Genomic DNA, 12,975 nt, shown 5'->3' on the forward strand with positions numbered 1-12,975 from the left:
GGCCAATGAGGTTGTCCTTTACCTGTAGAAGGTTCTTTTTTATGTGGCACAGCAACAGATGAACAGAGAAATGCTGAGCTTGTGCAGTCCTCTCAGCTTTGCACACCCAACTAAGTCTGCTTGGTCTGTTCTGAGCTGGGATGGGGCTTTTTTGTTGGCGTGTGTGGCAAACAAAATATTTCTTGAAGTTTCCATGCCGAATTGCTACTAAAGAGGATAAGAATCAATTGCCTAAACATAGGCATATAGTATCATTTTGATGCCCTAGGGTACCTTAGATGTTCCTGTGAGACTGGTTAGTCCCTGGCCCCGGGCCAATGAGGTTGTCCTTTACCTGTAGAAGGTTCTTTTTTATGTGGCACAGCAACAGATGAACAGAGAAATGCTGAGCTTGTGCAGTCTTCTCAGCTTTGCACACCCAACTAAGTCTGCTTGGTCTGTTCTGAGCTGGGATGGGGCTTTTTTGTTGGCGTGTGTGGCAAACAAAATATTTCTTGAAGTTTCCATGCCGAATTGCTACTAAAGAGGATAAGAATCAATTGCCTGAATGTAAGCATATAGTATCTTTTTGATGCCGTAGGGTACCTTAGATGTTCCTGTGAGACTGGCAGATGTGACACAGAAAGCCCCAGAGACCTGCATCCTTCTGGGGCTGCAGCAGGAGGCGAGGCAAGATGCTTCAGGGCATCTAGAAATTATACTATATGTAACTCTTTTTGTCTGTGTGTATGTGATTATATTTTGCCAAACTAAATTTTTTAGATGTGTTCCTGCTTCTTACAGGAACATGAAACATAATAGACTGTCAAATCACTATTTCCTGGATATTTTGAGTATCTTGCATTGGATGCATTGTTTCTTTGCTCCTCACATTTAAAATGGTTAAAATATGTCATTTTACATGAGAAAGGCAATACACAAAATATCATTGCTCTTTGTAAAGTGTTCAGCACTCTAGGAAACCCATCATAACCCCATCCCCTCCCAAGGAATTTATTCCAGAATTTATATTTAAAGGAGTTTGGAATAGTGACTGGTAAACAGACCTGCTGACTGAGAGATCACAGTTCATCCTGTGCACTGAAAGAGAAAAAGGCACAGTGAGGATTTATTTTGATGTGATCTCCTGCAAGTTCCAAGCAGTAAAGCTAAATGAGCCCTTAAGAGCAGCTCTGGGAGGTAGCGTGGCTGTTATACTGGGATGCAGAGCTGGGCTGGAGTCCTCTGTGCTAGGAGGAGGGGTCTGGGGTCTTGCCTTTGGGGTGCAGTGATTTCCCCGTGGCTCTAGAATACACAGGAGGCAGGGATGCGGGAAGCACGCCCTGAGGCAGCTGGGGTCAGGGATGCTGGGCTGGAGGTGGGGGTCTCCACAGCAGAGAAAACCAAATTGGGGACTGAGAGCGAACAAGGAGGCTGACTGTGCTGTAGTGGTTGTTTCTTAGTTGGGAATGGGGAGTGGGATGCACGTCCAGATTATTCTTTTAAAAGAAATCAATAAATAAAATTAGAGAGAGAGAGAGTATAGCCTGTGGCAGTTCATGTATCTTCTTACTCAGTCTTTTTTATCCTGTCATACATTAAAGCCTGTGGCGGTTCATGTATCTCCTTACTCAGTCTTTTTTATCCTGTCATACATCTTGTACTGGTATACTTAATTGGCCTCACTAGATCTTTCCAAACATGAATGCCTACATACAGGGCAGTACAGCTCCTCTTCCCACTGTTGTATGACCTTGTCAACGATTCAGTTCTCCCTTTTAAGATTTTTATATATGCATACATATTCTTAGCCTTTTCTGTGTTGGGAGGGTCTTCAAATAAAATATTGAATGTAAACAGTGCTTAAATAGGTCATTGAACTTCATATGGACCAGTAGTTCAGCTTTCAGTAGTGCCTGTTGACATTTTCCCCATGCCAGTTTCTTTTTCACTTCTAAATTATTACAGTAAGTTCCATTTTCTGCACTTCAGCAGATGAACCTCTGGCATAGTTACATTTGCTTTACTGTATTTTTGGTATAATTTAATCTCATCTAATTTGCAGTTGATAAATCTATGTCGTGCTTTATCCATTTCCTTCCCCCTTCTCCCCCCCTATTTCTGCAGCTTTGCACTTTATTATACCAACCTTTGAATGAGGCTGTAGTTGTCAAACTCGCTCTACTATTTAACTGTCTTTTGTAAATAGATCAAAGCGGGGTTTTTCATGCTCTAGCCTAAGCAAATACCCATAATGCGACAGTTTAAAATTAAAATCTTACCATCTTGACATGTTATTTGTACCGATTCTGAGCAGGTGATGAGTCAGGTCCCCTGTAATTAAAATATTTAACGCTCTTTTAAGTTTTTCCTGAGATAAAATGGGACGCGGTTGTTTTCATTTCTCTCAGTAGTGCCTGTGTGCTTCTCCTTACTGATGACAACTGAGGTAAAGTGTTAATGTGTCTTCTAAGTCATGCCTACACTGTCTTCTGCCTTTACCTTAATATTGCTTCTGAACATTGTCCCAGCTTGTATCTTGTCCTATTCCTTCTTAAAAAGGTTAGGGAACCCCTCTTTCTCCTGCTTTTAATTCTCTTTATAGGATCTTAATTCAGCTTGATGTTCAGCAATTTGTATTTTATACTTTCGGGGCAATAAATGTATGGACATTTTAGAAGATTTTAGGAATGAGGAATTTTAACGTGAATAATGTAAATTAAGAAAAAAGCAAGTAGAATGCATGTTCTATAGCATTGAATAGGCATCATCAAAAACCTTTTGAAATGGATGGAGAAGTTTCTGTTGACTTCAGTGACTTTCTGATCAACTCATGCCGGCAATGGCAAGTGGGGAGCGTATTTATGATTGTTTTATTTTAAGGTTAACATTTACTTGAAGTTAGCATAATAAAAAGTAAACCAGAAATCTTTCATAGAGGAAATAAAGGAAGCTCAGTGTCTTATATAGTGAAAATAGAAGGCTTTTTATTATACTGTCATTTATTATACTGTTATTTATTGCAAAGTGTAAGTTGAGAACTTCAGTCTTGTTCATAGCTTTTTCAAAATAACACTTTCAGAAGACTTATTTGAGAGAAATGTGAAAAACCATGCACTCTGGGAGACTTTAAAAGGGGTGAAAGCTTATTCCAAGTAAGTCTCCATAGGTTGTCAGAATCTTAACAGCAACAATATACAGGAGAGACATTTTTTTTGTTTGCCTTTAAAAAGTGTCCTTGGCATTATGGAAATACAGGAAATACAGGAAATACGATGTGCTGCTTTTTTAAACTAGGAGTATTGTAAAAGGTTCTACCACCCTGTAAGTTTTTTAAGTAGTACATCATAAGTGTATTTATATTATAGGAAATAATGACAGAAATTAAATGAAAGAATGAAAAAAATTTAATTATTTTGTATGAAAGAAATGTTGGATTCCAGGCAGACATAAACTGAAACTTATTGGTTGTGCTGCCTGTTTTCTTCACAAACAGCTATCTATTTTTTAATGTGATTTATTAACTGATCTTAAAAACCTACAGGAAATATGATGTGCTGATCAAGAGAAAGAATTTTAACTAGGAGTATTGTAAAAGGTTCTACCACCCTGTAAGTTTTTTAAGTAGTACATCATAAGTGTATTTATATTATAGGAAATAATGACAGAAATTAAATGAAAGAATGAAAAAAATTTAATTATTTTGTATGAAAGAAATGTTGGATTCCAGGCAGACATAAACTGAAACTTATTGGTTGTGCTGCCTGTTTTCTTCACAAACAGCTATCTATTTTTTAATGCCCTGTAAGTTTTTTAAGTAGTACATCATAAGTGTATTTATATTATAGGAAATAATGACAGAAATTAAATGAAAGAATGAAAAAAATTTAATTATTTTGTATGAAAGAAATGTTGGATTCCAGGCAGACATAAACTGAAACTTATCGGTTGTGCTGCCTGTTTTCATAAGTTATTCTTCACAAACAGCTATCTATTTTTTAATGTGATTTATTAACTGATCTTAATTCTTAACATAAGTTTAATTTTCTAATTTTTAAAATAAGACTGAGACTCATTTGCTTTTATAAATAGAGTGTTAACCACTCTTGGTTTTCTGATGTTAGGCAGTTTTCCACTCAATTGCATTTAAAAAAAGAAAAATTCAGAATGAAAAAATAGGATCTTGAAGTCCTCATGGTAACAGAGGCTCTAAGGAAGACTGATAACCTTGAGCTTTAAATTTTTTTTTTCAAAAAAATTCCTTTCTCGAGTTGTCTTCTCATCCCAGGAGATTTAAAAAAACAACACACCCCAAACTGTCACTTAAAGGGCACAAAAAAACTCCTTTCTTGAGTTGTCTTCTCATCCCAGGAGATTAAAAAAAACCAACACACCCCAAACTGTCACTTAAAGGGCAGATGAAAAGTTTCATTAGGAGATAATCTTCATACTCTATGTTACTAATTTATCTCAGACCCTAGTTCAGGTTCGAGGGTTGGATTACACCCATACCATGCAGTAAGCTGTGTTTTAGGAGTTGTGTTGCTGAAGTGGGAAAATGTAAATTAAAAACTATCAACAGGAAGTACATTACACCCATACCATGGGTAAGCTGTGTTTTAGGAGTTGCATTGCTGAAGTGGGAGAATGTAAATTAAAAACTATCAACAGGAAGTAGTTTGGGGGCTTTTGACCTTCAATTAAACAATGAAAAATGACATTGGAATAAAATTTATCCATATCTGTTTGGGGAAGCATGGGCTCTGAATGGATGGATTCATGACTTTCGTCTAGCCAAACTTTTGAAAATGTGCTAGACATGATGAACAGTAGGCCCACTGAGGTCTTCGCAGGTTTTTCAATTAAGAACAAAATCTCAAATTAGAAAGCATTGAATTAAATAGATGAATGCTGAACTTGGAGAATACAACTAAAAATTTTCATCTTGACATTCAATTGGAACAGAAAGCATCTTAAGAACATGGACAGATTGAGGGCCGTTTTTGAGGAGAAAATAATACTGCTGGCACCTTTCTCCTTCAGCTATTTGAAAGTATCCTGTCTTGAGAGTAAGTCCAGAGATGAGCTCTCTACTCTTTCCCAGCCTTTTGCTGAAAGAGCTTTGCTCGGATCACCCTCTGCAGCTGGTTTCAAATAATGAATATGTTTGAGGATGCTAACAACTTCGTTTCAGTTGATTTCAAAGAAAATTATCACAGTAAATTTTTGTCTGAAATGTGCTAGCAGTTGAGCAGATTGATATAAATGGTGTTGGATAGTGCAGCACCTTGTGCTCTTTGCCTGCACAATGGTGGGGCTCTGGCAGGTGAAAACTGCCTGGCTTCTGCAGGGGGGACTTGCCAGAGAAGGGGTCATTGGTGCTTCGAGTTGGTGGGAATACTGCAGATGGCTCTCGGGTTTCAGGTTCTTGCTGGAGAATTTCCAGAAGACTACTTGCAAGGCAGTAGAAAAAGTACTTTCTATCTCATGGACTTGGGAACAGGGCTGTTAGTGTTTTGTTTGAATATCTGAGCTGGGTCAGCTAATTCAGAGTGGGAAACAGTAGAATTTTTCTTAGTATTTTGTATAATGTTTATAAGTATTCTTAGTTACACCACCATAGATGCAAAGGACTTCTTTAAGGTCCCATGATTTTGGGCAGGAGGATAGGTGAAACCCATTTCTTATGCTTAAATTATCATGGAAGCCAGCTTAAGAGGGGGAATCATTGGCTGCAAGAGAAAACATTTATAAAGACAACCTCACTACAGTTAGCCTGGTAGCTTGTTTGTTGTTAAATTATATAGCTGTCTTTCACGCTAATTACATTGAACTGCATATGCCATCTTTTCTGAATGGAAATGAGAGCCGCCTGACTGTGTGTTAGTTGTACCTGTAAGGCAAATGTTGTGTTTTTCCAAGTAGAAGAGGCCTCTGGTGAGACCTCAGCCCAGCTTGGTTCATTCCCAGCAGCTGTGAAATGCTGACCGGTCACTGCCTGCATTACACCAAGAGCCACAAAACTGTGTTAAAAGCAGCTTAGCTGAAGTCTTAGCAGGATTTTGCCCATACTATGAGAATTTGAGGACTGAGCCAAATATATATGTACACATATATATTTTTTTAGAGCAATTAGATTCGAGTAAGAGACAACTTGCGGGTATATGTAACTATATGAAAATGGTGGTGCGTTGTTTCTTGAAGCTCATGATACTACTGTGGGGATGACTTGTAGAACATCTATTTGAGTATATATCAGATTTTCACATATATATTGTTGATGCTAAAGGAAAGGAAAAACATGTTATATACTGTGTTTTCCAGCTTCCTTGCCTCTCTCTTTTCATGCTCAGCCAGTTAATGGCTTGAATTCTGTCTTCCTCGGTCCTTGAGTAAGGTGATCTGAGGGTGAAGTGTTCAGACTGCTTACTGAGCTCAGGCAGAAGACATCACTCTGCTCACTGACACAATATCTTGAAAAGTTACAACATTTCCCATCAAAGCTATTTTTCTTTCTATAGTATCACTATGGGAGACTGTTACTGACTGGTGTTTGCATCTGTTTGCAGGAATCTCGGTGGCCTTACTTATTTGGAGCAATCGTTGTGCCTTCATTGATACAAGCCATGATTCTGCCTTTTCTTCCTGAAAGTCCTCGTTACCTCCTGCTTGAAAAGCACGACAGGAGCAAGGCAGAAAAAGGTATGATGAGTTACTTTCTTGCAACAGAAGACTGTTTATTGTAGGGATGCAGGCTGGAAAGCAATTCTGATGTCACGGAATATTCCAACAGGAGAGAGTCTCTTGGCAGTTATTTTTCCCCTCACCTTTTTGTCTCTGTGTGTGTAAAAATAACTGTTGCTTAGATTATTTTTTTTTTTAAATAGATGAAATTCTCCAACAAAGTAACCCAGGTAGCATTACGCATGGTGATACAGAGCTAAACAAATCATCCTGCTGTTGTGCGTCAGCCACTATATTCAGGGTTCATTTGGGAGCGAAAGGTGATTTCAGTCTTCACGACTCTCCCTTGCCCGCAGTCTTTGCAGCTTGGCTCACAAAAACACCAGTTCTGTTGCTGGGTTTTGCTCAGTAGTCACTGTGTTTCGACCCTGTGCTTCTGCAACTCAATAAGCTTCGCAGATCTAATGAAAAACTCAAACACCTATTGAACTGAATATTTTCAGTGCTTCCGTATAACTTGCTGCAGTTTCACAGGCACAGACCAGAATAATTTGTTCTTATTTTAGGCTGTAGGTATAAAAGAATTTGCTTGTGTGATCCCAGCTGCTGTATACGCTGCTGCAGTAAAATTACTGTGGTCAGTTTTAAGTTATAATATACCATCACATTATGGCTGAGAGAATGATGAAAATTTTGGGTTTTCTCATTATAGGAACACATTAAAAATAAGATTTACCTAGCAGGAATAATTCTGGTTATAACACCAGAATGTTTGCAGAACATAACTGCACTTAAAAACTATTCGTAAGAACTTCATTTGAATATAACCCTTCACATTTTCAGTCACTAACTAGTTGCTTGCAAAACTACTTGCAAAGTGTGAAATCAGTCCCTGAAACTTAAATTTAATAATGATTTAGCATTAAGTAAATACAACTCTACCCTGTTTCTTCTACTATGAAGTGAAAAACTGGCCTTTTTTGTTCTGATGAGCACTCTGAGATAGAAGTGGCACGCTCTGAAGAGACTCCCATGTTGTCTCAGTTTGGTGTTATGTTCTGATGAGCACTCTGAGGTACAAGTGGCACGCTCATGAAGAGACTCCCATGTTGTCTCAGTTTGGTGTTGAATGAAGACTTTTGTACGTGTTGGGGTTTGAAACACTTGAAGATACAGAAAAGTGTTTAAAAAAATTAAATTAAAAAAAAAGAAAGAAAAAAGGAGAGCACAAAAGCAGTAGGGCTTTGGGTAAAGTTCTGTAGCTTTACAGAATCAGTGGAGATTTGATGAGGCAGAGAACAGCTTTTCCAGTGCTGGTGGAGAAGAGGGCTTGCCTTGCCAGCCGTGGTCAGAGCACCCAGAAGTGGTGAGCAGCTTGGGGCTGGGTCTTGGGTGGTGACTTCTGCAGCACCACGGCTGGGCTGGGAAGAAACGCCTTCGGCTGCCAAGCTTAAACTGGCTCGTTTCTACCTGATAAAGTTGTAAATGTATTTCTGGAACTATGCCTGGCAAAGAGCCTGCATCTGCAATGCTGTTGCATAATGTCACACTTGTTATGGGGATCTGTTGGCAATGCTGTCACAGTACCTGGAAACCTCAGCACTGACAGGGGAGCTGGGCCCTACCCAGGTAGAGTTTAAAAATTGTAAAAAAAAGCTGGCAGTGAAATAGCACCACCTGCCTTGAATTTCACACCATTTACTGTTGCTGGTGGTGGGCCAACTGCAGTCTGGGTTGTTTTCAGCATACATGTTCTGAAAATGGTTTGAAAGCTAATCTAGAAGTACTGGAGGTGGACTTTGGAGTAAAAGATATCAGGAGAGCAAAATTCCCCACAACTTATTTGGTAGCTGAAGACTACCAAATGAGCTTTAGCAATTGGCTGGCCGATTATGAGAAGGTGGCTTTCAGGAGCCACGTTAATGACTATAAATTTAGACACTCTGAGAAAAAAAAAAAAAAAAGAGGAGACTGATATAAAAAAAACTTTTCAAAGTAACTGCTTATGAATAGAAGCTTTTGGACACTTGGAATTAATTTTTGGACTAATTCTAAAAGAAAAAACAAATACTGAGATAATGTTGTAGTACAGAGTGAAACTCTTTTTGAGTGTAGTCTACAGAGCTTTCGAAACAGGTAGGGGCCAGTGATTCCAGACAGAGGTTTGCAAAGGACCGTAGGACAGTGAAATGTACACATCTTCCTGAATTTCCGTCTCATTCCTGGCCTATCAAGCAGCCATGCTTCCAGAATTGGCCATCCTGTTGCACAGGCAAGGTAGCTTGTAGGATATCAGGTGCAAAATAGGTAAGGATTCTTAAACATGTTTTTGGAGTTCATAAAATCCACCTGTTAAGGCACCATAGATCATATCATCTTATACTTCCCTGTTATAAAGTATCTACACGCCTTATTATGAAGCGTGTCAGGAACACATACAATTTTCTTACCATTGCACATCCGTTGTAATCCCCCCTCTCCTAATGTAGATTTGCAAGTGACAGTATCTTCAGATCTCTGTTGGCCATGTGGATGGGTGGGGAAGGAGTTTTGTTCATTCATGGAATGACCAGGTAGAGGACACCTGTGATGCTAGACTGGTGTAGGGACTTTGGAGCCCTCCTCCCCACCCCAGGGTGTATGGAGAAATCCAGATTGGGCATGAGCCAAATTTTGGGTATCTGGAGTAATGCAGTGGAATAACAAAAGCAAGTGGGGAGGGGAATTCACAAAATAGGAGGGTGAATAACCATGAGTCAACAGTCAGGAAAATTCATCTGGATGTTAGCGTTATCTGTAGAAACAGAGGAAAAGCCTGAGTATTAGGGAGACCAGTGGAGTTTGTGGGTTACTAAAGAAACCTACGGGTTGTAAGCCATATAATGACAATGCAGTATTCTCCATTTTAATGACTACAGTAATGCTTTTGAATTATTTGCCTCTCAGGGTAAATCTGCATGTTAATATTAGAAATATGCAAGTCTTTCTTCTGACTAAATCCTTTTTCTTTCCCCTAACAGATCAAGGTTATTCATGCAAATATACATTTCACTGTGGATTATATCTTGTTGGAGAAATATAAAGCTGTTATTTGTAAAAGGTCTACTGTATTTTAGGCAGATGACTGCATTAGTCTTTGTAAAATACTCTAAAATGTACGTGTATGTCAAAGCTTCTAAAATGGAGATGACAACGTTAATCTTCCTAATTGTTTTAGAGCAATAAAAATCCAGTGGTATAATGTAGGTCATTGAGTTTTCACGAAGTTCTGCTCCTGCTTTCATCCCCTCCTTTTCTCCTGTCCCCAGGAGATAAGCAAACTATAACTACCAAAATACAGGCAGTGTATTTTACACCTTTTTGTCAGAGGTGTAAAAAAGCGTGATGCCTTTAAGTGGCAAACAAGAGACTGAAAGAGGGAGAAGGACCAAAATGTGTTGTGTAGGTGATGAACAAAGAGAAGGATGAGGTTAGAGCAGGTGGGCATCGTGTGTGGGCATAAACCACACCACCACTAGAAAAGCTGCTCCATGAGTGCAGGAGTAGTGAGGCCCCAGAGGAGTGATGTCTCCTGAGCTCCACTAATGGAGATCTACCTGGTTCCCTGCTTTCCCCTCTGTAGCAGCCCAAGTGGTGCACGCTGTGGGTGGCTGAGCCAACGCCTGCCCAACCAGCCCTACAGATGCCGTGGCTGACTTGCAGTCATGTCTGTGGCCAAAAGCAGTGCTAGCAGCCAAGCTCTGCTTGTCTTACTGGAGGTCACCATGCTGTGTCTGACTCCCTGAGACCAACAGGAGTCTCCCATATCCCTATCTCACTGCTGAATGTGGGAGAACACATTTGTGTCATGGGGGGAGAACAGCTGACTGGACCAACTGCACGATCTGTAAAGCTGCTTTGCTCAAGAAGATAAAAGCCTGGTAATGGGGAGGGAGTAGAACCATCCCAGCTCTGCTCCCAGGTCCCATAACTAACACTCTCCTCCCTTGGTAAGAACAGAAGGGAGAAAAATGCCTGGCGTTTAACTGGTGTGATCCTTCTTCATAATGCTCACCAGACAGCAGAGGAGAAATGAGTATTTAAATGGTTGAGAAGGACTTTGGAAGGACATCATTATTCAGTGGGAGACAGCAGTAGGAGTGGGGAGAAGGCTAACAGGGATAGGAACAGGAAGAAAAAGAAAAACCTGCTGCTAGAATTGCATCAGCCAGTTTACCATCCAAGCTCTAGGACGGTAAGACAGGAATTTGATGTTAGTTGTCTATTAGTTGCATTCCAAGTGGACCCCTGATCTGTGACTGTGGCAGTGATGCAAAATAAATAAAAACAGTAGTAATAGTGTGATAAAGCATTTTAATGACTAACAACATTGGTTATAAACACTTTCAGTTGGAGAGTTGGCATGTCTCTTTTGAAGAAACCTGCGTTTTCGATGCAGCTACAGTAGCAGGTCATGTAAATCAGTAATGGCGTTCAGCTGGCATCCCAGCTTGTCAGACAACAAGAATATTGTTACGTCTAAAGAGTCAAATAACTTAGATAAAATGTCACAGTAACATCTGTTGGTGGCATACAAAATCTGTTCATCTAGTATGTTCAGTCATCAAAACTCCTGTGGTTATGAAAGAAGCATTACACCAGGTATAACAAGAAGTGTAGCTTCAAATTCTTAGAGAGATTAGAATTGGTACCTTTTGATGTGATAAAAAAGTGAAGAAGCCATTCCTGATTTAAAAGTGTAGGTAGCTAATTTTTTACAAAGTCATTCATGGGGCCCACATGGACAGGAGAGATATTAAAACCAAAGTTTATGGCAGGAACAAATTGCTGCAAATCCAGTGATTTAAATGAAGTTGTTATGACTGACAATGAGGACATATGTGATTCATTTTTGCTTATCTGTGGTTTTTGTGTGGCATTAAGCATTATAAGCTATGCTTATTGGAAAGGAAGAGACATCCATGGCTACTACACTTGCTGGCTCATGTTAGAGTCTCCATCTCAGATGGTTGCTGCCTGTCAAAAGCTGCAGTGATTGTGGTGTGTGTGTTGTTTTTAAGGTTTTCTTAAAACTCCTGTCTCTCACAAAGGATACTTGGGCCTTTGATACAACTCAATTTACTAATTCTTGTGTTATTTTAGGGTGGCACGTGGATACTGTGTTTTACCTGTTTACTAGTTTCAAATGAACCTGAACAGGCCTATTTTGCATTGATGGTCTGTGAAACCAGACATAAGAACAAGTAAAGATGTAACCCTAAATTGGATAATAACTCACAGAAGATGATCTGTGTGTTCCTTAGGAGGAGAAGACACATGGGAAAAGCCTAAAGCTTTTTCTTGCCGTTATATTTACTGAATTGGAATAGCAAATTTGGGATTTTTTCTTAAACTTTGCTGTGCTACGTGCTAGTGGTTAATTAATGTTTTGCTAGTTTTAAATAGCTATTTAAATCTCATCTAGCAAGGTAACATCTAAATTATTATTCTGGCTATTCAGTGCTTTAACAAAATTAACAGTATATGAAAATAACTGTTTTTTCATTTGGCTGGATATTTTTGTGTTGACATAAAGTTACTACAGGGAAATTACTACATATCCAATTCAGAATCACTGAAGTTGGGTGAACTTTTTGCAAGCGGTGAGGCAAACCATAGGGCACCCCAAATATGTCTACCACCACTCAACTGCAGCCAGCATTACTGGAAGATGCCTGACTGCATCCATACATCCCAGTGTCCTGTCTCCCACAGTGGCCAAAGAGGATGTGTTTGAGCAGAGCTTAGATAAAGCTTTGTGCTAAAGACATTGGGTATAATATTCATCAGTGAAGTGAAAATGAATATGTGCAAAGGAAACGGATGACAATAATACTCATGCAGCTTCTTATTTTTTTTAGTTTTTAAAGGCATAAGCCCTGTTGCCCAAACTACTACCAGTGACAACTACTCTCTTTTTCTGCCTTCTCTTGCCTGGGGCTGGCTCTGTTCTGTAAACCACACAATAGCATTTTGATCCTTTTAAATGTCTTCTCAAAGTTTACATGCTAATTTGGTCTTTACAGTAACAGCTGATTTCTTTGAATAGTCGTGGAGGTACTACAGTGGAAAAATATGTAGTTGAGTTCTTGAGTGCCTGTCTTTGTTAATTTAAAGGCCTGATTGGTTTTAAAGACAACACTGACCTGATTTTGTTCAGACTTCTGAAACACCTTTACTTGCCTGAGACGAATAAAAGTTGGTGGTGTACATGGAAGGGTTTCCCATCTCCTTTCCCCTTGACTGGAACCATTCACTTTTTTTACTGTTTAT

At 39.3% G+C, this 12,975-nt stretch overlaps 1 protein-coding gene across 1 annotated transcript in view; it reads left to right on the top strand.

Annotated features, from left to right (window-relative positions):
* SLC2A9 (solute carrier family 2 (facilitated glucose transporter), member 9) overlaps positions 1 to 12,975 on the top strand; it is a 164,515-nt gene that overhangs the window by 67,110 nt on the left and 84,430 nt on the right. Inside the window, exon 8 of the mRNA XM_014966695.1 lies at positions 6,549 to 6,681. Coding sequence (XP_014822181.1) covers positions 6,549 to 6,681 — 133 coding nt within the window. The remainder of the gene's footprint in view (positions 1 to 6,548; positions 6,682 to 12,975) is intronic.

Source organism: Calidris pugnax, unplaced genomic scaffold (assembly GCF_001431845.1).
Source record: "Calidris pugnax isolate Ruff unplaced genomic scaffold, ASM143184v1 scaffold14, whole genome shotgun sequence".
Lineage (NCBI taxonomy): Eukaryota > Metazoa > Chordata > Aves > Charadriiformes > Scolopacidae > Calidris > Calidris pugnax.